We start from the raw sequence: 25,632 nt of genomic DNA, 5'->3' as shown, positions 1-25,632 counted from the left end.
TGAAATAGAGAAACATTCTGCGTGCTCTGAGCGCGCGGTTAGCATGATCGAGTATTTGTTAGAGGACATCAGTTTATCATTCGAATGACATAATTACTCTCTTATTGTATCAGAATTTATTGGTTCATAAATTTGCAGTAATGAAATGACGCATGATGATTATGAAATTTGTTTGCGGGATATGGAAGTCACCCCCTGAATTACATAGGCGCGAGTATGTTGCACCGGCTTAAGTCGCCACTGACTTTAGCCGATTGCTCTGTTAGTAGGGTATAGTGGTCACCCCGAGTTAGGTAAGCGTGAGCATGTTGCACCGCCTTAAGTCGTTGCCGACTTAAACCGATTGCTCCGTTTGTAGGGCATAGTGGTCACCCCGAGTTAAGTAAGCGTGAGCATGTTGCACCGCCTTAAGTCGTTGCCGACTTAAGTCGATTGCTCCATTTGTAGGGCATAGTGGTCACCCCAAGTTAAGTAAGCGTGAGCATGTTGCACCGCCTTAAGTCGTTGCCGACATAAGTCGATTGCTCCGTTAGTAGGGCATAGTGGTTACCCCGAGTTAAGTAAGCGTGAGCATGTTGCACCGCCTTAAGTCGTTGCCGACTTAAGTCGATTGCTCCGTTTGTAGGGCATAGTGGTTACCCCGAGTTAAGTAAGCGTGAGCATGTTGCACCGCCTTAAGTCGTTGCCGACTTAAGTCGATTGCTCCGTTTGTAGGGCATAGTGGTCACCCCGAGTTAAGTAAGCGTGAGCATGTTGCAACGATCCGACTTAAGTCGATTGCTCCGTTTGTAGGGCATAGTGGTCACCCCGAGTTAAGTAAGCGTGAACATGTTGCACCGCCTTAAGTCGTTGCCGACTTAAGTTGATTGCTCCGTTTGTAGGGCATAGTGGTCACCCCGAGTTAAGTAAGCGTGAGCATGTTGCACCGCCTTAAGTCGTTGCCGACTTAAGTCGATTGCTCCGTTTGTAGGGCATAGTGGTCACCCCGAGTTAAGTAAGCGTGAGCATGTTGCACCGCCTTAAGTCGTTGCCGACTTAAGTCGATTGCTCCATTTGTAGGGCATAGTGGTCACCCCGAGTTAAGTAGGAATGCAAGTCAATCGTAAACGAGCTGAGTATCTTTGAAATCTCTCTTTATTGATGACATATTTCCACTTTACAGAATACATTGTCGCCCTAGCAGTTTTGAAATACAGCTAGGGATAAAACTTTCTGAGGTGCTCTATGTTCCAGGAGTTCCCAACTTCTGTGCCATCCATCTGAGTGAGGCGATACGATCCGGGTCGAGTGACTTCTGCTACTATGAAGGGTCCTTCCCATAAGGGTGATAACTTGTGTCGTCCCTCCCCCGTTAGAATTCGGCGGAGGACGAGGTCTCCTACTGAAAAGAACCGTTGCCTCACAGCCTTGTCGTGATAGCGCCTTAGAGTCTGCTGGTACCGTGCTGATTGGATTACCGCATTCAGCCGTTCTTCCTCAAGTACATTAATGTCCTCCAGCCTGGTGGCCTCAGCTTCTGCTATGCTTTCGAAGATCAACCTTGGCGCCCCAAACTTGAGATCAGCAGGTAGCACTGCCTCCGACCCATAGACCATGAAGAAAGGAGTGTTTCCATGCAGGGCTCGGCTAGGTTGGGTTCTTAGGCTCCAAACAACATAAGGCAATTCTCTTATCCACTTTCCTGCAAATTTTTCATTCTTATCGAAGACCTTTTTCCTGAGTGCCTCCAATATCATTCCGTTGGCTCGCTCAACCTGCCCGTTGGCTCTTGGATGTGCTACAGATGCGTACTTGATCTGAATGCTCTTTTGCTCGCAGAAGTCGAAGAATTCTGAACTGGTGAAGTTGGATCCTAAGTCAGTGATGATGCTGTTCGGTATCCCGAACCTGAATATTATGTCTTGTATGAATTCCACGGCCTTAGCAGAGGTTAAAGAAGCAATGGGCTTGAACTCTATCCATTTAGTGAATTTGTCAATCGCCACCAATACATGAGTATATCCCCCTTGAGCTTTCTTGAAAGGTCCAATCATATCCAGTCCCCAGCATGCGAAAGGCCAGGTTACTGGTATGGTCTGTAGTTGCTGTGCTGGCATGCGCTGTTGCTTTGACAAGTATTGGCAAGCTTCGCACCTCTGAACTAACTCGGCTGCATCGTTCTTCGCTGTCGGCCAATAGAATCCTGACCTGAAAACCTTCCCGACTAGTGTTCTGGATGCTGCATGTATTCCACATTGCCCTGCATGGACCTCCTCCAGAAGTTGCTTCCCAGTGGACGGGAGAACGCATTTCATGAGGATGCCTGATGCGCCCCTTCTGTACAATATCTCCACAATGAGTGTATAGTGAGCCGACTGCCTGGCAATGCGCTCTGCCGAGTTCTTGTCGTCTGGTTCTTCTTCATTCTTTATATACTTAATAATCAGCCTTCTCCAGTCATCAGAGTCTGACTCGGGTTGATCTATGATGTTGCACTCTTCTGTTTGATCCATTGAGATACTTGGCTGCAGAATTTCTTGCACGAAGACTCCGGGTGGGACCTGAGTTCGACTGGATCCGAGCTTGGACAGTACATCGGCTGCTGTGTTCCGATCTCTTTCTATATGATGAAATTCCAGACCCTCGAATTTATCTTCCAGCTTTCGGACGGCAGCGCAGTATTTTCCCATCGAATCGCTTGAACAATCCCATTCCTTGTTTATCTGGCTGATGACTACCAGAGAATCTCCGTATACCATCAATCTCTCGACGCCCAGTGATATGGCGATGTTTAATCCGTGTATCAAAGCTTCATACTCGGCTGCATTGTTAGAGGCCGGGAATAGCAACTGGAGGGTGTACTTGAGGTGTTCGCCTCCAGGTGCGGTGAAGAGAATCCCTGCTTCTTCTCCCTGCAGCTTCAGCGAGCCATCAAAATACATTCGCCATACTTCTGCAGTTTCTGGATTATCCGGTACTTGTTGTTCTGTCCACTCTGATACGAAATCAACCAGTGCTTGAGTTTTGATGGCAGTGCGAGGTCGGAACTCGATGTCGTGGGATCCCAGCTCGCAAGCCCACTTGGCTATTCGGCCAATGGCTTCCTTGTTGTGAAGAATATCCCCTATTGGAAAACCAGTGACTACTATGACTTTGTGGTCGTCAAAGTAGTGACGCAGCTTGCGGGCAGTTAGAAGTACTGCGTATAATAGCTTCTGAACCTGAGGATACTTTTTCTTCGAGGGGCCTAGAACTTCACTGATGAAGTAAACATGATGTTGTACTGGATAGGCATGTCCTTCTTCTACTCGCTCGACTACCAACGCGGTGCTTACCACGTGAGTCGTGCAAGAGATATACAGTAGCAAATCTTCAGCCGGTTGAGTCGACGTAGCTCGCCGGGGTGGTTTCAGTACTGGTGGTGTTGTCAAGAATTTCTTCAGTGCATCTAGAGCTTCTTGTGCTTCTGAAGTCCATTGAAACTTATCCACCTTCTTGAGTAGTTTGTAAAATGGCAAACCTCTTTCTCCCAGCCTGGATATAAATCTGCTCAGAGCCGCCATGCATCCAGTAAGTCGCTGAACCTTCTTTTGTGACCGAGGAGCTTCCATCTTCATGATAGCTTCAATCTTATCTGGATTAGCCTCAATTCCCCGGTGGCTGACGATAAACCCGAGCAACTTTCCTGCTGGTACCCCGAAAACATATTTTTTGGGATTGAGCTTCCATCTATATCGTCTCAGGCTGTTGAAAACCAGCTGTAAGTCTTCGATGAAGTTTTCCGAATTCTCTGTTTTGATTACCACATCATCTACGTAAGCCTCCACACGCTTGCCCCAGTGATCGACTAAGCATGTTTGAATGGCTCTCTGATAAGTCGCTCCAGCGTTTTTGAGGCCGAACGGCATGGAGGTATAACAGAAAGCACCAAACGGAGTGATGAACGCCGTTTTTTCCTCGTCTTCTTTTGCCAAACTAATCTGATGATACCCGGAATAGCAATCTAAGAAAGATAGCACATAACATCCAGTGGTAGAGTCCACCACCTGATCTATCCTCGGGAGCCCGAAGGGATCCTTCGGACAGTGTTTGTTGAGATCAGTATAGTCGACGCACATGCGCCAATCCACTTTATTCTTTTTGAGTACAAGAACAGGGTTGGCTAACCACTCGAGGTGTAATACTTCTCTAATAAATCCAGCCGCAACCAAGCGAGCTAACTCGGCGCGAATGGCCTCTCTCTTGTCGGGCGTGAAACGACGTAGCTTTTGCCGGATCGGTCTCGCCTGGGGATAAACCTTCAACTTGTGCTCGGCCAGTTCTCTTGGGACTCCCGGCATATCCGCAGGTTGCCATGCGAATACATCTCGGTTATCTTGCAGGAACTGGACGAGCGCGCTTTCCTATTTGTCGTCCAAGCTGGAGCTGATGATGGTTGTCTTGCGCTCATCAGCGAACCCCAGGTTGATTCGCTTGGTTTCTTCAGTCGGCCGCATAGAGGTCGCGGCCTGAGCTTCGTTTGCCGGTACTGCGAGGTCCTCCTCAGGCTTAGAGTTCGCCAGTGTAGAAGGGACCGTTGACGGTTTGGTGGTGAGGGCTGCTTGGATGGCCACTCGGAAACATTCTGCGGCGCCTTGGAAGTCGGTGCGCACAGTTATGATCCCTTGCGGTCCTGGCATCTTCAGTATCATGTATGTATAGTGCGGAATGGCCATGAATTTGGCCAATCCTGGCCTTCCGATGATGGCGTTGTACCCGCAGTCGAAGTTCGCCACTTCAAACCTCAGGAACTCGGTTCTGTAGTTCTCCGGAGTTCCGAAGGTGACCGACATGTAGATGTGGCCCAGCGGGTATTCCCCCTCCGTCGGCATGATGCCGAAGAAAGGAGTGTCCGACTTGTGGAGCTCTTTGAGGTGAGCCCCCAAGCCTTGGAGTGTCCGGGGAAGGTGACGTTGATGCTGCTCCCCCCGTCCACTAGCACCTTCTTCACCCGGCTCTCTCGGATCACCGGATCGACGAGGAGCGGATATTTGCCCGGATGGTCGAAGTTGAGCCATTGATCCTCCCGAGTGAAGGTGATCGGGTGTTCTGACCACCGGTATGGGGCGGGAGGACCGGTGGTCGCCACCAGTATCTGGCGGTCGTTGAGCTTTTGTTGTCTCTTGTTCTCCTGCAACCCATGTCCGCCGAAGATGACGTTGACCTCCCTGTCGACGCGTGGGAAAACTCCTCCTCCTCCCTCCTCCGGCTGATGAGGTTGTCGTGGTTCATCCGGTCCTCCCCTCGGCGGAGGAGGAGGTAGAGGTTGGAAGGGTCGGCCATGCCCAACAGAGTGCTTGAAGTCCCGGCAGTTGCGAAGAGTGTGGCGCATGTCCTTGTGGTATGGGCACTGGGCGTCGAGGATGTCGTCCAACGTGCGCTCGCCTCCGCGAGGTCCTCCTCGGGCGCGAGAGGCAGGTGGTCCGGCGGCGTGTACTTCTTCGCGAGGCCTCTTCTCCCAGCGTTTGTCGGGTGGCTGGTTCGCGTCGCGTCGTGGTGCTGCCGGTGCAGGCTTTGCTCCTCCGATGAGGTCCTGAGCTCGCTCGTCGGTGGTGATGTAGAGGTCGGCTTCCCGGAACAGCTCCTCGGAAGTAGTCGGCGCTTTCTGTAGTATGGCTCGGACAAAAGCCGAGTCGTTGGATCCTCTGTAGAAGTCCTCGATCACGGCCGCCTCCGTGACCTCGGGGATGCGATTTCTCATGGTCTGGAACCTTTTGAGGTACGACCGGAGAGTCTCATCCCCCCGGCGCTTGATGGATTTGAGGTCCCACGGTTGCGCTGGCTTGTCGGAGAGGGACTGGAAGTTGGCAGTGAAACGTCGACTGAAGTCTCCCCAGTCGTCGATGCAGTGTCGGGGTAGATGTCGTAGCCACTGCAGCGCATCTTGCCCAAGGACGATGGGCAAATATGCGGTCATAACGTCCTCAGATGCCCCGGCAGCTCGAGCAGCGGTGGTGTAGACGGCTAGCCAACCCCCTGGATCCTGCTTAGGTTCATATTTGTCGACATTGGATACCTTGAAGTTGGGAGGCCATTGGATGGCCCTAAGGCGCGGAGTAAGAGCGGACACTCCGCACGTGTCCTCCTGTCGTCGGGGACGATGTCTGTCCCGGGGAGGGGAGTTGTGATTGTGGTTCCTCTACCGTCCCCGAGTGGTACCGCCAGTTGAGGCCGTTGCCGACTCAGTCCTGGTAGCCTGGCTCTGAGTCGGGATGCCATGATCCCGGTCGTACTCCTCCCGACAGCAAATCTCGTTCTCATGCCGCCGTTCGCGCGAAGCATTGATGGAGCTTCGCGCGTCTCGGCGACTGTTGATGGCGTGTCGTAGATCGTTCGGTGGGTGAGCGAGCGGTAGAAGATGGTTGGCTGCCTGGGTGAACAGGCGTCGGTATCCCTCGGCGTCGGGAGTCCGAGGAAGTCCATCAGCTATCCGAGCTAGTACTCCTCCGACTTCGCTTGGCGTGTTCATAGCTCGGGCGAAGTCAGGATTCAGGTTGCGCCCGAAGAGCGGATTCTCCCGGCGTTGTCTTGCGTCTTGCTCAGCTTGTTCCTGAGCCCATCGGCAATCACGTCGTTGGGAGTTCCTTCGTTCTCTGAAGACGCGTTCTTCCGGAGTTTCTCCTATCTCCGAGACCTCGTCTCGCGAGACAAGCTGCTCCGGATCCCGTTCTCCGGCCGCGTGATGTCGTCGAACGTTCCTGCGCCGATTCCTCCGTCGGCGGGATTCTCATTGAGGCGGTTCCTCTCCGGGCGCGGTCGGTTCGTCGTCGGAGACGGTGGGCGACTCCACTCTCCCGATGAAGAGGACGTCGGGGTAGAATGGTGTTGCTGTCGTGGCGAATTTCTTTCCGTTCTCCTTTGAGGCCGGAGGAATGGAAAGAACGACTTGCTTTTCCCTGGTCTCCTTCTTCCTCGCGATCCGTGTCCATTCTTTTGTCGGGGAAGTAGACAGCGGAGTCTTCCGGGTCAGCGAGCCCTCGGCCCCCGACTTTCCGGAGACGATCTTCTTCCGAAGAGCTGGAGGTTGCGCCTCTCCGGCATTTTCGGAGTTCGTTGGAGGAGACTTCCTTTCCGGCGGATCCGCGATACGATGTAGAATTCCCTCTTCATCCGCTACAGATGAGATTGTCCCGAAGCAGAATACGGATCCGGGACGCATGGTGATCTTGCTGTAGAAGGTGACGGCCATTGAGCTAGCTTGGATCGTCGACACACCCCCTACCTGGCGCGCCAGCTGTCGGTGTTTTGGGTCCGACCGCACACCCGGGGTTGCCCCTCAAGGTGTTTCTAGGAGTAGGACGATATCGACAACTGTAGCAAAATGGTTCGTGCCGATCGCATGAGGGACAGTGGACAAGATTTACAGGTTCGGGCCGCTTAGAGATGCGTAACACCCTATGTCCTGGTGAGTATGCTTGGTGAGCGTGGTTACAAGAGGGCTCTCCGGATCGAAGACACAGAGAGTTGATATGGGTGGCTAAGTAAGATAGGGTCGATCGTTCTGAAGGGGTGCCCCCTAGGCCTTATATACTCGACCGTGGGGCAGTACACGTGGATATGATAACAACAAGTAGCTAAAAGGTAGTGAACCTCTTGAGTTTATCCCTACGTAACCCTCGCCGACTTATCCTCGCATGGCTCCGTTGCATGGGGGCTTCAGCGCGGGAAAGTCGGGTCTCTGTTGCGATTCACTCGCTCGACGTTGTGGGCCGTCCGGGTTTGCACCAATCCGGTTTCACGTCGCTCTGCTTTGTTGGTTGTTTCTCCCCAGGCCCACGAAAGAATGACCTTACGATTTGTTGGGCCCTTGGGCCTTTCGTGAGGTCTTTTACTCCTTTAGTGGACCCGGGGGATATCTATCCCCCACAGAGTCTTGTTTGTAGACCCATCTAGCACACTGTAAGCAGCTCCTGATGGCGTCTGCACGTTAGGCGGAGAAGTGATAATCTCTGTTCCTAGCAGCAGATTGGCTCCCTGATGTGGGGCTGTCTGTAAATCACACTGCAACGAAAAGACATATCTAGGGCTTATTTCTTAGTGTATACAGAAGGAGAACATTGCTCTATACTGTAAGTAGCTATTTTTTCCATTGAGTACAACAGCGAACCTTGGCGCTAGACAAAACTTTGTGACTCTCTGGTGTCAGTGACGGCTCACGGATGAAGGCAACCCCCTTGTTTTGTGTGACACCTGATCCTTGTCCTGCTGTGGAGTTAGGAGGCAGACAAAAAATAGGTTAGAGCCAGAAGAGTTGCAGTTGATGGGGAGAGGGCGCAATGAAAAGACCTGCACTAAAAAAGAAACATACTCAGTCAGAAGAGGGAAATGCTTGTTCTGTAGATGGAAAAAATGACTCTAAACTGTAATACTATGGCCTAAACGCTAGCATGGCCTGTCCTAGTGTAATATTACCGAGTCTTTAATATGGCTGGAACATATTCTGAATATCTACCTGAGCTATAATGTTGTGGTTGCTTCAAGTAATTTTCTGAGATAGACATCAGTTCTGTGCGCAGCATGTGGTGTTCTCGACAAATGATGCATATTAGCCTCTTTTTAGCATATGTTCTACTGAATTCGTGGTGTAGTTTGTGCAGCATGTGAGCAGTGTATAAGTTTAGTCCTTTTTCCATATGCATAAATCATTACTCAATTTGACCAGTTTAGTTTCAATCAACGTAGTTTCAGGAGTTTTTTTGTATTTTTTTTATAAAGCTGCCTATTTTCAGGTGAGCACAGTGCCAGTTTGTGTATATCCGGCAGACTCTGCAGTCTGTCGTTTCAGCCTTAGGTGACCCATCATATACAGGTAGAACGAAATGGAAATAAAGAAGCAGAGAAAACAAAGCATTAGTTTCATTCCTAACTTGGCACAAACTAACGTACATAGCTCAACTAAACAGATACGATAAGCTTTACCTTGTGAAAGTATGGTCGACGATGGCTGTGAGGACGATGTAGTTGGAAGTATGTTGCCACCATCAATTTCTGCGTTTATAGCTGTCGGGGACCATAATTAGGGGTACCCTCAAGACGCCTAATTCTCAGCTGGTAACCCCCATCAGCATAAAGCTGCAAAGGCCTGATGGGTGCGATTAAGTCAGGGATCAGTCCGTTCGAGCGACTCGATCATGCCTCGCCCGAGCCTAGCCTCAGACAAGGGCAGCCGACCCCGGAGGAACTCCGTCTCGCCCGAGGCCCCCCTCCAACGGCGGACACATCTCCGGCTCGCCCGAGGCCCTGCCTTCGCTAAGAAGCAACCCTGACTAAATCGCCGCACCGACCGACCGAATCGCAGGAGCATTTAACGCAAAGGTGGCCTGACACCTTTGTCCTGACACACGCCCCCCGGCAGAGCCGAAGTGACCGCCGTCACTTCGCCGCTCCACTGACCGGCCTGACAAAAGGACAGCGCCGCCTGCGCCACTCCGACTGCAGTGCCACTTGACAGAGTGAGACTGACGGGCAGTCAGGCCCTGCCAAAGGCACCATAGGAAGCTCCGCTCCGCCCGACCCCAGGGCTCGGACTCGGGCTAAGTCCCGGAAGACGGCAAACTCCGCTCCGCCCGACCCCAGGGCTCGGACTCGGGCTAAGTCCTGGAAGACGGCGAACTCCGCTCCGCCCGACCCCAGGGCTCGGACTCGGGCTAAGTCCCGGAAGACGGCGAACTCCGCTCCGCCCGACCCCAGGGCTCAGACTCGGGCTAAGTCCCGGAAGACGGCGAACTCCGCTCCGCCCGACCCCAGGGCTCGGACTCGGGCTAAGTCCCGGAAGACGGCGAACTCCGCTCCGCCCGACCCCAGGGCTCGGACTCGGGCTAAGTCCCGGAAGACGACGAACTCTGCTTCGCCTGACCCTAGGGCTCGGACTCCGCCCCGGCCTCTGCCGAACGACCTCCGCCTCGCCCGACCCAGGGGCTCGGACTCGGCCTCGGCCACAGAAGACAGACTCGACCTCGGCTTCGGAGGAGCCTCCACGTCGCCCAACCTAGGGCGCAGGCCAGCCACGTCAACAGGAAGCGCCATCATCACCCTACCCCGAGCCGACTCGGGCCGCAGAGAACAAGACCGGTGTCCCATCTGGCTAGCTCCGCCAGATAGGCAATGATGGCGCCCCGCAAGCTCTGTGACGACGGCGGCTCTCAGCTCTCTTACGGAAGCAGGAGGACGTCAGCAAGGACTCAACCGCTCCGACAGCTGTCCCTCCGCCAGGCTCCGTTGCTCCTCCGACGGCCACGACATCACACCAGCTGGGTGCCAAGATCTCTCCGGCTGCCACATCGGCATGTACTTAGGGCACTAGCTCTCCCCCGCTAGACACGTAGCACTCTGCTACACCCCCGTTGTACACCTGGATCCACTCCTTACGACTATAAAAGGAAGGACCAGGGCCCTCTTAGAGAGGGTTGGCCGCGCGGGGACGAGGACGGGACAGGCGCTCTCTTGGGGCCGCTCGCTTCCCTCACCCGTGTGGACTCTTGTAACCCCCTACTACAAGCGCACCCGACCTGGGCGCGGGACGAACACGAAGGCCGCGGGATTTCCACCTCTCTCACGCCCATCTTCGGCCACCTCGCTTCCCCCTTCGCGCTCGCCCACGCGCTCGACCCATCTGGGCTGGGGCACGCAGCGACATTCACTCGTCGGCTTAGGGACCCCCCGGTCTCGAAACGCCGACAGTTGGCGCGCCAGGTAGGGGCCTGCTGCGTGTTGACGAACAGCTTCCCGTCAAGCTCCAGATGGGCAGTCTCCAGCAACCTCTCCGACCTGGGACGGTGCTCCGTTTCGGGAGTCTTGAGTTCATGTCCTTCAACGGCAGCTACGACATGATACTCCTTCCACCGCCACGCGACAACGACAATGGCGGCCGGCAGCCCGCCCGTCGGCGGCGGAATCGACGACGTCTTCCCCGCGTGGTGGAAGAACAACATCCGAGCTCGCCCCGTCCTCTCCCCCGCCAACGGAGGAGGAGGCGGGGCAACCAAGGCCAAGCGGGAGGCTGCGCCTCGTCGGCTGTCGAGCGAGTCGACGTCCCCAGCGCCCCAACGGGGGGCGCGTCGGGTGTCGACCTCGCGTTTGAGATAAAGGCGAGCGCCGTCTCCCCGCGACACGCCAACCCCGAGCAAGTGGACGACGCCAGTGCGCTCGCGGAGAGCTTGCAGGACGTCGCCCTCGTACCTGGGACGACGGTGCAATCAGTCCCCGACGTGACTATGTCGCTGCTCGCCGACCGAAAGGTACCAACCGATTCCCATCCTACGTCATTTCGACTCAGCCTCAACCCGCCTAGCGACCTTGCTTTGGCGGGCGCTCTCGTAGAGGCGAGATCAAACCCTCTGAGGTTTTGCATGCGGTCGCCTTGGGACCGGCTGACGGACGTCTCGACCTACGGGCCCTCTGGGTCCGAGGAAGATGACGACCCCAACATCTGTTGGGATTTCTCTGGATTTGGCAACCCCAGTGCCATGCGGGACTTCATGACCGCATGTGACTACTGCCTCTCCGACTGTTCCGACGGTAGCCGCAACCTCGACGACGAGGACTGCAGCCCAAGCCGCGAATGTTTCCACGTCGAGCTAGGGGATCCCTCCGAAGGCAACCATCTCGGCATGCCGGAGGACGGTGATCTCCCTAGGCCGGTGCCTCGCGCTGACATCCCGCGGGAGCTAGCTGTGGTCCCCGTTCCGGCGGGGGGTCACGACCCACAGCTCGAGCAAGTCCGCGGGGCGCGGGCCAGGCTCGACGAGGGAGCAGGAGCGCTTGAGCCGATCCGCCGGGACGTCGGGAAGGTATGGGCGAGTCAACCCCCGACCGGAGAAATACGTCACCTGCCCCAGGGTTTCCAGCACCGCGTCGCCAACGACGTCAGGGTCAGGCCGCCACCCGCATCTAGTGGGGCCGGTCAGAACCTGGCTGCAGCAGCGATGCTTCTCCGCGCGATGCCGGAGCCATCAACCACCGAGGGTCGGCGAATCCAGGGAGAGCTCAAGAATCTCCTGGAAGGCGCTGCGGTCCGACGGGCCGAGAGCTCTGCCTCCCGAAGGCAGGGATACCCCTCGGAACCTCATGCCGCGACTTCCCGATTCATGCGGGAAGCCTCGGTCTACACTGGGCACACGCGCAACACCGCGCCTGCGGCCCCGGGCCACCTCGGCAACGAGCACCATCATCGCGACCGTCGGGCCCACCTCGACGAGAGGGTGCGCCGAGGCTACCACCCCAGGCGTGGGGGACGCTACGACAGCGGGGAGGATCGGAGTCCCTCGCCCGAACCACCCGGTCCACAGGCCTTCAGCCGGGCCATCCGACGGGCGCCGTTCCCGACCCGGTTCCGACCCCCGACTACTATCACAAAGTACTCGGGGGAAACGAGACCGGAACTGTGGCTCGCGGACTACCGCCTGGCCTGCCAACTTGGTGGAACGGACGACGACAACCTCATCATCCGCAACCTCCCCCTGTTCCTCTCCGACACCGCTCGCGCCTGGTTGGAGCACCTGCCTTCGGGGCAGATCTCCAACTGGGATGACCTGGTACAAGCCTTCGCCGACAATTTCCAGGGCACGTACGTGCGCCCCGGGAATTCCTGGGACCTCTGAAGTTGCCGGCAGCAGCCGGGAGAGTCTCTCCGGGACTACATCCGACGATTCTCGAAGCAGCGCACCGAGCTGCCCAACATCACCGACTCGGATGTCATCGGCGCGTTCCTTGCCGGCACCACCTGCCGCGACCTGGTGAGTAAGTTGGGTCGCAAGACCCCCACCAGGGCGAGCGAGCTGATGGACATCGCCACCAAGTTCGCCTCTGGCCAGGAGGCGGTCGAAGCCATCTTCCAAAAGGACAAGCAGCCCCAGGGCCGCCCATCGGAAGATGCTCCCGAGGCGTCTACTCCGCGCGGCGCCAAGAGGAAAGGCAAGAAGAAGTCGCAAGCGAAACGCGACGCCGCCGACGCGGACCTTGTCGCCGCCGCCGAGTACAAGAACCCTCGGAAGCCCCCCGGAGGTGCCAACCTCTTCGACAAGATGCTCAAGGAGCCGTGCCCTTATCATCAGGGGCCCGTCAAGCACACCCTTAAGGAGTGCGTCATGCTTCGGCGCCACTTCCACAGGGCCGGGCCACCCGCGGAGGGTGGCAGGGCCCGCGACGACGACAAGAAGGAAGATCACCAAGCAGGAGAGTTCCCCGAGGTCCGCGACTGCTTCATGATCTACAGTGGGCATGCGGCGAATGCCTCGGCTCGGCACCGCAAGCAAGAGCGCCGGGAGGTCTGCCCGGTGAAGGTGGCGGCGCCAGTCTACCTAGACTGGTCCGACAAGCCCATCACTTTCGACCAAGCTGACCACCCCGACCACGTGCCGAGCCCGGGGAAATACCCGCTCGTCGTCGACCCCATCGTCGGCGACGTCAGGCTCACCAAGGTCCTTATGGACGGGGGCAGCTGCCTCAACATCATCTACGCCGAGACCCTCGGGCTCCTGCGCGTCGATCTGTCCTCCGTCCGAGCAGGCGCTGCGCCCTTCCACGGGATCATTCCCGGGAAGCGCGTCCAGCCCCTCGGACGACTCGACCTTCCTGTCTGCTTCGGAACGCCCTCCAACTTCCGAAGGGAGACTCTGACGTTCGAGGTGGTCGGGTTCCGAGGAACCTACCACGCGGTACTGGGGAGGCCATGCTACGCGAAGTTCATGGCCGTCCCCAACTACACTTACCTGAAGCTCAAGATGCCGGGCCCCAACGGGGTCATCACCGTCGGCCCCACGTACAAACACGCGTTCGAATGCGACGTGGAGTGCGTGGAGTACGCCGAGGCCCTCGCCGAGTCCGAGGCCCTCATCGCCGACCTGGAAAGCCTCTCAAAAGAGGTGCCCGACGTGAAGCGCCATGCTGGCAACTTCGAGCCAGTGGAGACGGTCAAGGCCGTCCCTCTCGACCCCAGTGGCGACACCTCCAAGCAGATCCGGATCGGTTCCGGGCACGACCCCAAATAGGAAGCGGTGCTCATCGACTTTCTCCGCGCAAACACCGACGTCTTTGCGTGGAGTCCCTCGGACATGCCCGGCATACCGAGGGATGTCGCCGAGCACTCGCTGGATATTCGGGCCGGAGCCCGACCCGTCAAGCAGCCTCTGCGCCGATTCGACACGGAGAAGCGCAGAGTGATAGGCGAGGAGATCCACAAGCTAAAAGAAGCGAAAAGCGTCAAGCTCTACCCTGAAAGGTGGGTCCTCGGGGCGCCCTAGGGCATGGTCTTGGAGTTCATTATCTCCAAACGGGGCATCGAAGCCAACCAGGAGAAGACCCCGACCATCGCACAGCACCCCGAGCCCTTGCTGGGGGTACCCGGGGCTACACGCACCCCCGGGAAAGGCCGCTTGTCACCGCCGACGTTCTGGAGCCCGGAACGTACAAGCTGGCCGGCGGTCAAGGCGAGGTCTACGGCAACGCTTGGAACGTCCGACAGCTACGTTGCTTCTACCCTTAAGATGTTTTCGAGCTGTTCGTATACCTCGCTCCCACACAAGTCTCAGTCGTCAAGGAAGGGTCGGCCTCGCCTCGGCAGAGCCCGACCCTCCCTCGGGGGCTAAAAAGGGGGAACCCCTCTGCGTCAAGATTGGGTGTACCTCTCCGCATCCAAAATTTTCGATCAAAAAAGGCTTTTGCGTTCTCCCGGCTATGTCAGAAGCAGGGCCCCGAGAAGCGAACGTGGGTACATGTAAGTGGTGAGGCCGACTGAGCCGAGGAACTCCTATGCCTCCGGGTTAGGGACACCTCACTCATCACCCGCCACGAAAAATGACCCAACTCGGGAAGCCACCCTATTATTGACAGGCTAAACCAGACACGCAAAATAAAAGGAAGAAGAGTACGACTTCATGCAATGAAAACAAAGTGTTCAGGCCTCAGCGGCCGCAGTAAGACACACACACATCCAACAGAAACTGTTTCAGCAAGAGTTAGGCGCCGCCTTGGGAAGGAGTCGCGCCCTCAGCTCCGTCCCCGCCTTCGGTAAGGTCCATCTCAGCTTCCGGCGACGGCGCAGGGGGAAGGATCTCCGCCTCAAAGGTGGTCGCCAGCACTGCGCTCGGACCCGCGGCGACCGCGTCGAGCCGCTGAACTTCTGCCAGGGCAGCTTCGTCTTCGTCAGGAAGACAATACCCCTCACTAACCCGCTCCAGGTCCACAACGTAGTGGGAAGCGAGCACGGCAAAGGCCCACCTGACGCCGTGGTGTAGCGCCTCGCGGACTCTGCCGCGCGCGTGATCACCCAAGGCTTGAAGGCGGCTTTGAGGGGAGCTTCCTGAAGGGACGTCGCCGGAGCCAAGGATCCGATAAACGTCCGAGACGGCCTCGGACATGGCCGCGAGGTCGGCCTCCCTCTGCTCGGCAGCTCCGGCAAGCGCCTCGGCAAGCGCCTTGGCGGACTCGTCAAGGGCGGGCTCGAGCTCTGCGAACAGCCAGAAGAAAGAACTCAAACACAAGCAGAGGAAACAGACAAGAACAAGAACCAGGGACGGCCAAGGCGTACCTCCGGCTTGGGCACGCTGCTCCGAGGCAGCGACCTGGGCTGCGGCTAAGTCAGCTGCGAGGGCTTCAGCCCGGCTTTCGGCTTCGGTAGCCCGGTCCCGAGATTGGTCCCGCTCCTCGACGACCTGGACGAACTCCGACCGCTGCTGTTGCGCCTCTGCGCGCGCCGCTGCCGCCTCCGCGCGCGCTGCTGCCGCCTCGGCTCTCAGGTCAGTGCAGAGCAACTGGAGGTCCGCTACCTTGGCACCCTGCTGAGAGAGGCACGCAGTAGCCCCGGCGAGCGAGGTCCTCAGGGATCGCAGCGAGCCCCAGACATCGACCTCGCGGCGGATGAACGACGACTTGGCGGCGCTCCGATCCGTCAGATCCTGGGGAAGGAAACGAGGCATCACGAAGAACGCCTCGTTCACAGAAAAGAAAAGGTATGCCTGAAACCGTTACCTGGAGGATTTTGGGGACGTCCCTGCAGAAAACCTCCAGCGATGACCGGAGCGACCCCACCGTTGCTTCAGCACACTCGCGGAGCTCATCCCAGGACTGGTCCTCCTGTTCATCGTCGAGAATGAAGACAGGGTCCGAGGCCTCGCGGGTCCGAAACCGGAGCAACTGGCGTCGGGCCCCGGGGCTCCGCCGCACAGCGATGAGGCTGCCGCCCGGCTGGACGGGTCGTGCCTCCACGCCCACCTCTTCCGAGGCACTGGGCGCCGACGCATCAGCCGTCTCGACGCCGACAGCAACCGGCCGCTCTCCGGCTGGGACAGCGGCGACTTCGGTAGCGGCAGGCGCCAGCATGGCCGGCACGACAGGCGGGCTCGGGACCACGTCGGCGTCAGCCGCCTCCCCTATCACGATGGCCGGCTCGGAGCAGAAGAAGCCAAACCGCCGCGCGTGGTGCACTCAACCGCCCAGCGGTTACAAGTGACCCTCCACTTTGGCCCAGACCAACGGGCGAGAGAGGCGGGCAGCCATGCAGGCGGCATGCAACCGCACCAAGTGGACGCGCTTCTCCGACTCCCAACGCGCCCGGCCTGGAGGCCCAGGCCCACGCGTCACGCAACCGGCGCGCCGGATGCTGCATGCAAGCAACTGCACCGCCACTTGCGCCATCACCGCGCCTCTTCGGTTGCGGAACCAATACCGCGACTCGAGGCGACCCAGCGCACGGCCCAGCAGCGCTAGCCTAGCGCGACGGTCAATGCGGCCGAAAGTGGGCCGGCAGTAATGACGGTGGCAGGCGAGCGGGAGCAGCGGTCACGTCGTCAGCCAAGCTCACGTCCCATCCGGGGGCAGCAAGAGAACCCCCTCTCACGGCGTGAAGACGACGCGCCCGTGATCCGTTCCTCGAACGGCTCGCGCACGCGCGACGATCGCCCTGCCAACCACTCGCCCCGTCGCATTAACTCCACGGCGGGACAGGCGGCGCTTCTGGCAGGAGAAGCGGGCGACGCTTCGCCTTTGTCGTGATAACCGCGCCAAAAAAGGTACACCACGTCGTTCGATTTCGTATCCTTTTCCTTTTTTCCTCTTTCTCTATCTCTTGCAACAGGGACCGGGAAAGGGGGATACCCCCAAAAGGATCCTTCCCCGTGAAGGAACCGGGCTCCGAGCCCCCCTACTGATCAGAGGTTCGAAGGCTGGCCCTCCGAGGGGTTCAACAGCCGCCTCAGATCGCGTGGGCCCTACACCCACTACTGGTCAGAGGTTCGAAGGCCGGCCCCCCGAAGGGTTCCACGGCCGCCTCAGGCTACTCGGGCTCCGCGCCCATTACTGATCAGGGGTTCGAAGGCTGGCCCCCGAAGGGTTCACAGCCGCCTCAGACGCCGAGCGAGGGATGACCAGGGGTACGTCCGATACATAACCAAGGCTCGGGCTGCGCTCCCGAGGTACCCTAGGACATTTCCGAGACCAGCGGGAGCGATCTTGTAACGGAATCCCATCAGAGGGAGGCATCGAGCCCTCGGACCCCGTCGCCAGGGGACCGGGTCCGGCAGATCACCCGCAGGTACTTTTGGGCGTGCCTCTGGGCCCCTAGCCGACCCCTAACGAACGGGGCACGGACGTCCACTCGGATTACCCGCTTGCAGCTCACCGGAGACACCATGTTCGGCGCCCATCGAGGGTAACATGGCGCTTTCCCCCCCCTCCTCCTTGCGGAAAGGCGACGCAGGGGCGTATGTAAAAAGCCGAGTCTGTCCCTGATCGTCCTCTCGCCCTGTGCGGAGGCTCGGGGGCTGCTCTCGCAAACCCGGCTCTGGCCGAACCGTTGACAGCGTCAACATACTAGCCCGAGAACTTGGGCCCCGACCGTACACCCGGGCTACGGCCAGTTCGCATGAGGGAACAACCAGGCCAGCCGAAGCATTACGCAAGGCATTAGGACCTCGGAGGAGTGAAACCACTCCTCCGAGGCCTCGGGGGCTACACCCGGCGGGTGCGCTCGCGCGCACCCACCGGAACAAAATGCAACCGAGAAAGGCTGGTCCCCTTGCAAAAAAGTGCGACGGAAGCCTCCAAGCGAGTGCTAACACTCCCTTCGAGGCTCGGGGGCTACTGTCGGGGACCATAATTAGGGGTACCCTCAAGACGCCTAATTCTCAGCTGGTAACCCCCATCAGCATAAAGCTGCAAAGGCCTGATGGGTGCGATTAAGTCAGGGATCAGTCCGTTCGAGCGACTCGATCATGCCTCGCCCGAGCCTAGCCTCGGACAAGGGCAGCCGACCCCGGAGGAACTCCGTCTCGCCCGAGGCCCCCCTCCAACGGCGGACACATCTCCAGCTCGCCCGAGGCCCTGCCTTCGCTAAGAAGCAACCCTGACTAAATCGCCGCACCGACCGACCGAATCGCAGGAGCATTTAACGCAAAGGTGGCCTGACACCTTTGTCCTGACACACGCCCCCCGACAGAGCCGAAGTGACCGCCGTCACTTCGCCGCTCCACTGACCGGCCTGACAAAAGGACAGCGCCGCCTGCGCCACTCCGACTGCAGTGCCACTTGACAGAGTGAGACTGACGGGCAGTCAGGCCCTGCCAAAGGCACCATAGGAAGCTCCGCTCCGCTCGACCCCAGGGCTCGGACTCGGGCTAAGTCCCGGAAGACGGCGAACTCCGCTCCGCCCGACCCCAGGGCTCGGACTCGGGCTAAGTCCCGGAAGACGGCGAACTCCGCTCCGCCCGACCCCAGGGCTCGGACTCGGGCTAAGTCCCGGAAGACGGCGAACTCCGCTCCGCCCGACCCCAGGGCTCGGACTCGGGCTAAGTCCCGGAAGACGGCGAACTCCGCTCCGCCCGACCCTAGGGCTCGCACTCGGGCTAAGTCCCGGAAGACGGCGAACTCCGCTCCGCCCGACCCCAGGGCTCGGACTCGAGCTAAGTCCCGGAAGACGACGAACTCTGCTTCGCCTGACCCCAGGGCTCGGACTCCGCCCCGGCCTCTTTCGAACGACCTCCGCCTCGCCCGACCCAGGGGCTCGAACTCGGCCTCGGCCACAGAAGACAGACTCGACCTCGGCTTCGGAGGAGCCTCCACGTCGCCCAACCTAGGGCGCAGGCCAGCCACGTCAACAGGAAGCGCCATCATCACCCTACCCCGAGCCGACTCGGGCCGCAGAGAACAAGACCGGTGTCCCATCTGGCTAGCTCCGCCAGATAGGCAATGATGGCGCCCCGCAAGCTCTGTGACGACGGCGGCTCTCAGCTCTCTTACGGAAGCAGGAGGACGTCAGCAAGGACTCAACCGCTCCGACAGCTGTCCCTCCGCCAGGCTCCGTTGCTCCTCCGACGGCCACGACATCACACCATCTGGGTGCCAAGATCTCTCCGGCTGCCACATCGGCATGTACTTAGGGCACTAGCTCTCCCCCGCTAGACACGTAGCACTCTGCTACACCCCCGTTGTGCACCTGGATCCACTCCTTACGACTATAAAAGGAAGGACCAGGACCCTCTTAGAGAGGGTTGGCCGCGCGGGGACGAGGACGGGACAGGCGCTCTCTTGGGGCCGCTCGCTTCCCTCACCCGCGTGGACACTTGTAACCCCCTACTGCAAGCGCACCCGACCTGGGCGCGGGACGAACACGAAGGCCGCGGGATTTCCACCTCTCTCACGCCCATCTCCGGCCACCTCGCTTCCCCCCTTCGCGCTCGCCCACGCGCTCGACCCATCTGGGCTGGGGCACGCAGCGACATTCACTCGTCGGCTTAGGGACCCCCCCGGTCTCGAAACGCCGACAATAGCATTCACTTGGAAGGAAACACTGATATAAATAATTGTGCTTTCGGTGAAGCTAACATTCCACTCGAAAGACTTTTCCAGTAGATTTGTAATTTCTCTTGGAATGAAACCGGGTGGATTAGTCGAGATGAGGGCGTCCACATTTTTTTAATGAGGCGCTGCGCCATTCGTCCAAAGAAGATAAATTTGGCGGTGTCAGTATCGTCTTCAGCGGTGAGGGATATCTTGTACCTGCACAGAGTGGTTTGATTGTTGATCAGGAAGCGCGCGTTGCGCGCCCTATAGTGCAGACGTTAAGGTATCAGACACCAAAAGCATAGTGAAACCAAACTTGTAAGCAGAACATTGAACATCCAAGAAACAACTGGGAAGCAGAAGGAAAGAAATGACTGGCAGGTGGCAGCAGTCAGGAGCAGTAGAGTTTACTTGAATTCTATTCTCAAAATCCTCCACTGACAATTATATCAAATTAAACTCTGGATTTAATTAAATCTCTCCAAGTGCTACCTTCCTACATGTTATTTCAAGACAAGCATAAATTTTGATCAAGTAGAAATGCATAACAGTCTGAAGGTCTATAGATAATATATATATATATATATATATAATGACTTCAACCTATCTTTTGTTGTTGCTTTATGGATCTTATCTTTTGTTGTTCGTGCAGTTGATTCAGTCCCCCTAGTACAGAAGTTACAATTTCCTTCAGGAAATCTACACTTAGTTCTAATACCAAATGCTCATTAACCTGCTTGGTTGACTTATAACAGACCCAAAATTGCTGGATTTAGTAGGATGTGGTTTCACAATTTGTTTCATTGTACGATATCTCCTTTCCAAGGTACATCTGAATCCTCAAATCTGAATCACCATATAAAACCTGGCTCGATTGCACATGTTTCTGCCGTGTTCCCGGTGACCTGAAGATCGACTTCCTTTTTCAATATTTCTATGTATGCAGGAAAGCAGCGATGACCTGTTTGCAAAGTTCGAAAATCTCAAACAGAGGATTATTTGATCTATTGTTGATCTTTTGCCACGTGTCTAGGATTTGCAGCCAACTTATTATTAGGTTTTCTCCCTTTTGTTTCAAATATTACTGAAGGGGTAAAGAAGGCCATGTATCTAAATTGTCTCCTCATGAGGTCTGTTATCAGACCTCAAGTTTGGCTGGTGCGCTTCTTTAGTTCACTATGTTTTTTTACTCAATCCTATGTGTATATTGTCGAGTAAAGCTTTAAAAAGGCAAATATGATTAGCATCTTCTCACTCCTATGCAAGTTTCTAAGTACTGCTTGCTACTATCCAGTTAACATTTCAGATACCATATGTTAAGCACTTAAGCTCGAGCCTTTTGTGAGTCTAGTTGAGCTACAGCTCAACTTAACCGACCTTCAACGATGCTAGGTGAAACCCTTAGTTCAATTTAGTTCTAAATTTTGGCATAGACACTAAAGGTCTCCCTTAGTTGCCATAGTTTGCTTTCACGGCTTTTCTTTTAGCTATATCACCAGAACAAGCACGCTTGCAAAAACTGCCATAGGCCATTCTACACAGAAATTGATGAAACTGAAGTTTCTCAGTGATGTAAATGGACATTGATGAAACTATGATGTGTCGGTAACAATCTCTTTTCTAATACAGATCTGAATTAAACTGCAAGATATCAGGGCAGATGGATATGTCCCGAATGGAGACGTTGTATCTTGCTGACAAGGAGAAGACCGAAGCACTTATCCTGGAGCTGGTCGTGTGGCTTCATCATCTAATCAGCAAATCAGGAAACACTAGTGGAGGTGTAAGGTCTCCCATCAATCTCCAGTCAGCTCACCAACACAAAATGGTGCTGCAATCACACTGTTGTCGGGCAAAACAAACAATTTGCCACCGATTCTCACCCAAGAGGACCAGGATATGCTAAGGGGTGTTAAGTACAAGAAATTTGTTATAGGAATAAGCAAAAGTCAAGAGGTTGACACAAAGTCAAGTCACAATAAACAAAGTAGGTTGAGCAAGAGCAACAGCCACTCTCGGGTCAGTGGCAGCAGAAAAGACTTGTTCCCAGCACTAAACTTCACTAAAGCTAAGATACTCTAACTGCACAAGCCACATACTGGACAATCTCCATCATAGCAACTCTTGTGGTGATTTTTTCATCTTTTTTATTATTTACTTGTAAATTGCAATATGCAACTGAAAGGGGTAAAGTTGGTCTGTGTCTATCATGCTCAGTGTGTTTAGTTTGGAACGCCCCTTTAGAGAATTCACTGTTTCATACAAATTTCTGTTGGGTCTGGTTTGGGTCGGCTCGGGTTCATTTGTGATGCAGGGACACCAAAATAAAAAAACTCTCCTCTTTCGGGCGTAAAGAGTATTTTAATGGGGCCCCTGGCACCCAGCTAACAGCTACAATTTGACAGCGCCTCCCCCCCAAACAGTGACTTTTGCTGTGTTCTATAGGCTAGAGCTAATAATACGAAGTCGTGATGTCCCACAACAAATTTTCCCTAAGGGAATATCTAGGCCTTTTGCTCAAGCAAACTGCTGAGAGAGCAACTACAATAAAAGATATGTGGGTAGAGAAAGCTAAAATTAAACCACTTAGTCTCATCGAAATAGTATAAGTCGGGTAGCATGAATGCATCTATCAGAAATGATCTTGTGCAGGACAAAATTTTCAAGCTAATCATTCTTAAATACTTATCCTGATATCTTTGCTTTTCAGTGTGCGGACATCCATATCGATGCAGTTCTTTCCACGCTTCTTGTTGCTGTATTTTTTGGTTTTCCATATCTACTTATGTGAGGCAAAAACTGTTTCTTTCAGTATCCTGTAAGAACCTAAAAACTCTAAGGCACAGGAACCTACTTGCCAAATCCTGTAAGAACCTAATATTTCTTTCAGTATCTTGTATCATGCATAGAGAGCCTGTTAGAAAAAATATACCATGGACAAAAACTGAACAACGACCCTTTATTGTATTACAGCATTGCAATTTTAATATGTGGTTAGCTGAGAACATCAGCACTATCAATACTTATATCGTACGTGTATCAAACATCTTTTTTCTGACTGAACTATTGATTAACTAATGACACATTTCTGGTGCTTTATGACTTATGCTTTACCAGGCTTCTCATATTTGGCTTTCTCTGCTACGTCAGCATTCATGCATCACCTGATTTTATATTTTTGGAACCGTTTTGAGGTAATTTAGTGTCTCATTTCTGTGTTTTTGTATTTCTTTATCTAATGCTTGTTACTCCCTCCGCCCAAAACAGTGACCTTATAGGTCTGGGCATGTGAATTTTTAAGGAGTGAAAAAGGTTTGGTGTGCAGGAAACAAAAAGGAGAGAGATAGGTAACGGTGTTTTTTAAGGCATCGCTTAGGCGTCCAGGCGATCTAGCAGGACCTTAACAAAAACGGGAGAGACGTATAAGAGCTGACCTTGGGGTAGGCGCGTCACAGGAATTATTGGTGCACTTGTATGTGTCACCGTGCGGTTTGGTTGTCCTAAGGCATTTTTTGCATGCGTTGTACCACCATGAGCTATCAATCTTGAGCACCTTTACGATGACAAGCCATTCCTTCTTCTATAAACAATGTAATTGAAGTGAACAGTATCAACCTATGATAAACCTTAGGACTGCAAGGTTTAGCCGAGTAGAGGGACCTCACCTTATTTTCAAAAGGATGGAGGTACTTAATATCCTTGAGCTTCTTATGTTCAGGAACTGCGATTACTGTACTCTCATTAGCTGCTTTGCCCTGATCCCAAATGACAGGGTGGTGGTTGGTTTCAGCACTGTTTAGCCATGCCAGTTTACGAATGACAGTAATCAGATTTGGTGAGAAAGACGACTGAAAATTGTATGTCTGAAAACCCAGAATGAGTAAGTTACCTAGTTCTGAGAGCGTTTACTTCCGGGACCGGTGCATCTATGTACCACTTGCATGATGATCCTCCCGATAAAGACACATTATCTAAAATACAATGGAACCTTTCAGATGCTCATGCGTATTAGCAGTGCAACCAAAGGGATGTAGTAGACTTACCAGCGTAGCTCCTCACGAGAGTGCCAACAAATATTATGATCTGTGGTGAGGATCCACTGTCCCTGTGGACCTGTTCAGCTAGGAAAGTTGTGGCCCGCTCGCCCCAAAGCACAACATCAACGGTTGGCCCGATATCCCTGTCGGAGTGAAGAACAACGAGTTTACAAATAAATTGGTCATTGTATCGTGTTAGGTGTGGACATCGCAAAGAAATAAAAGTCGTAAATTGTGCGTCTAGAGCTTCAAAATAGCTGTTTGTTTAAATGGTCGATGGTAGCTGAAGCTGTTTAGTAATCTTCTATATGAGCACAACATGCATGGTATGCCCATGTAGTAAAGGAAACTTTGTCCGGGCAATGGATAATATTAGACATGGAGGATTGACTGAGCAGGAAAAATGATCTCTTCTAAGGTACATTGCAATGAAGCATGGTCAACTGAAGACATAGGTAGTTTAGAACCAGTTTTCCTCTGCAAGGAAGATGTCATTTTTTATTTCCCGCTATGGGCAACTTGTTTGTAGCATATCCCCTGCATGATCTGTGGACATAGTGTCTGCTGAGTTTTTGGACGCAAATTGACCCCACGTGATGTAATGGCGTTCTTACTGTCTCGGTGCATTTACCCTTCATCTATTCACTTGAGCGTATGGACAACTTTGCTAGCGTGGAGAATGATAAGTGGTAATCTGTGGTCTAGGTTGAGGTTGTTCATGGGTTCCTTGCTATGTTGTTGCAAACAAAATCAGACTACATATATGTATGTGGCACCCAAAAGGAATGTGTAGTAGGATAGGAATGCACATGGTACCTTGCATTGCTTATAGTGACTGTTCGCTTCATAACCTCAGACTGTCGTCCCCTTGTGCGTAGTGATGAAACACGGGAGATCACGCTGACAACACCGAGCACATATACCATAGAGATGGCGAGGGCATTAGTACTGTGTTCATGTTACCTATAACATGTAAACCACTATGCGTAGAAGGTTACCAGTGAAATATTCCTTGTAGTCCACACGCGGTTGGAGCTGGTCTATGGGAGTGAGGTTATATGTGCAAACCGGGAAAGCAGGGGGGATCTGGAGGACTACCTCAACCATAGTCCACTTTGTAAAGCTGATCATGTTGCAGTTTTCTATCGATTTGTAGAATCTGTTAGCTTTCCTGACTAAGAAATACTTCAAGTTGTACATCCCTCCCTCATCGAGCAGCACACTGAGCTGTTGGCACAACGGAGGATAGACATGGGCATGTATGTTGTTTCCCTAACAAAAGGAGGTAACATTTTAAGCAACACGCAAGAATTGCATAGAACACTGTATAGAAGAACTGCATAGGACATTGTATAGCATGTTGGCTGAGCTGATGGTTACTATGCATGCACAAGTATCAGACCAGTATAAAGATGGATCTACCTCTTCATCAAGCAAAACAAGATCAATATGCAGGAGCCTATTGTCATCCTGAGGATCAAGGAATTCCCAAAGCCTAGAGACACGCAAACACAAGGTGCGAGAGCAGTCTCCAACCATAAGGCTAGGAATGAGTATGTCCCCCATCTGCAGTAATGAAGCAGAGGTCAGTCATTTCCAGCGAAATAAGCAACCAATAAACACTACACTCGATGCTGACAAGGGCAGTATGCTTACAAAAAAATATTTAGGATAGGAGAAACATGCTAGGTAAAGTTAGGTCAATATCATTGAGTAGGCATCTACCACGGATGTTGTATGACAAGATCTATTGGAGCATGCAGACATAGCGGTTCCCCTTTGTAAACTTGCGACATATAGTGCT

General features: G+C 54.5%; 1 protein-coding gene across 1 annotated transcript in view; it reads right to left on the bottom strand.

The window, feature by feature from the left end:
• LOC109945651 (uncharacterized) overlaps positions 1 to 24,959 on the bottom strand; it is a 47,369-nt gene extending 22,410 nt beyond the window's left edge. The window contains exons 1-6 of the mRNA XM_020551963.1: positions 24,827 to 24,959; positions 24,645 to 24,747; positions 23,835 to 23,971; positions 23,681 to 23,762; positions 23,457 to 23,583; positions 23,226 to 23,371 (exon numbers count right to left, since the gene is read on the bottom strand). Coding sequence (XP_020407552.1) covers positions 23,226 to 23,371; positions 23,457 to 23,583; positions 23,681 to 23,762; positions 23,835 to 23,971; positions 24,645 to 24,747; positions 24,827 to 24,959 — 728 coding nt within the window. The remainder of the gene's footprint in view (positions 1 to 23,225; positions 23,372 to 23,456; positions 23,584 to 23,680; positions 23,763 to 23,834; positions 23,972 to 24,644; positions 24,748 to 24,826) is intronic.
• Positions 24,960 to 25,632: the final 673 nt, after the last annotated feature.

Source organism: Zea mays, chromosome 4, assembly GCF_902167145.1.
Source record: "Zea mays cultivar B73 chromosome 4, Zm-B73-REFERENCE-NAM-5.0, whole genome shotgun sequence".
Taxonomy (NCBI): Eukaryota; Viridiplantae; Streptophyta; class Magnoliopsida; order Poales; family Poaceae; genus Zea; species Zea mays.
The sequence above is the reverse complement of the archived record's forward strand: the minus strand, read 5'-3'. Positions and strand labels throughout refer to the sequence as shown.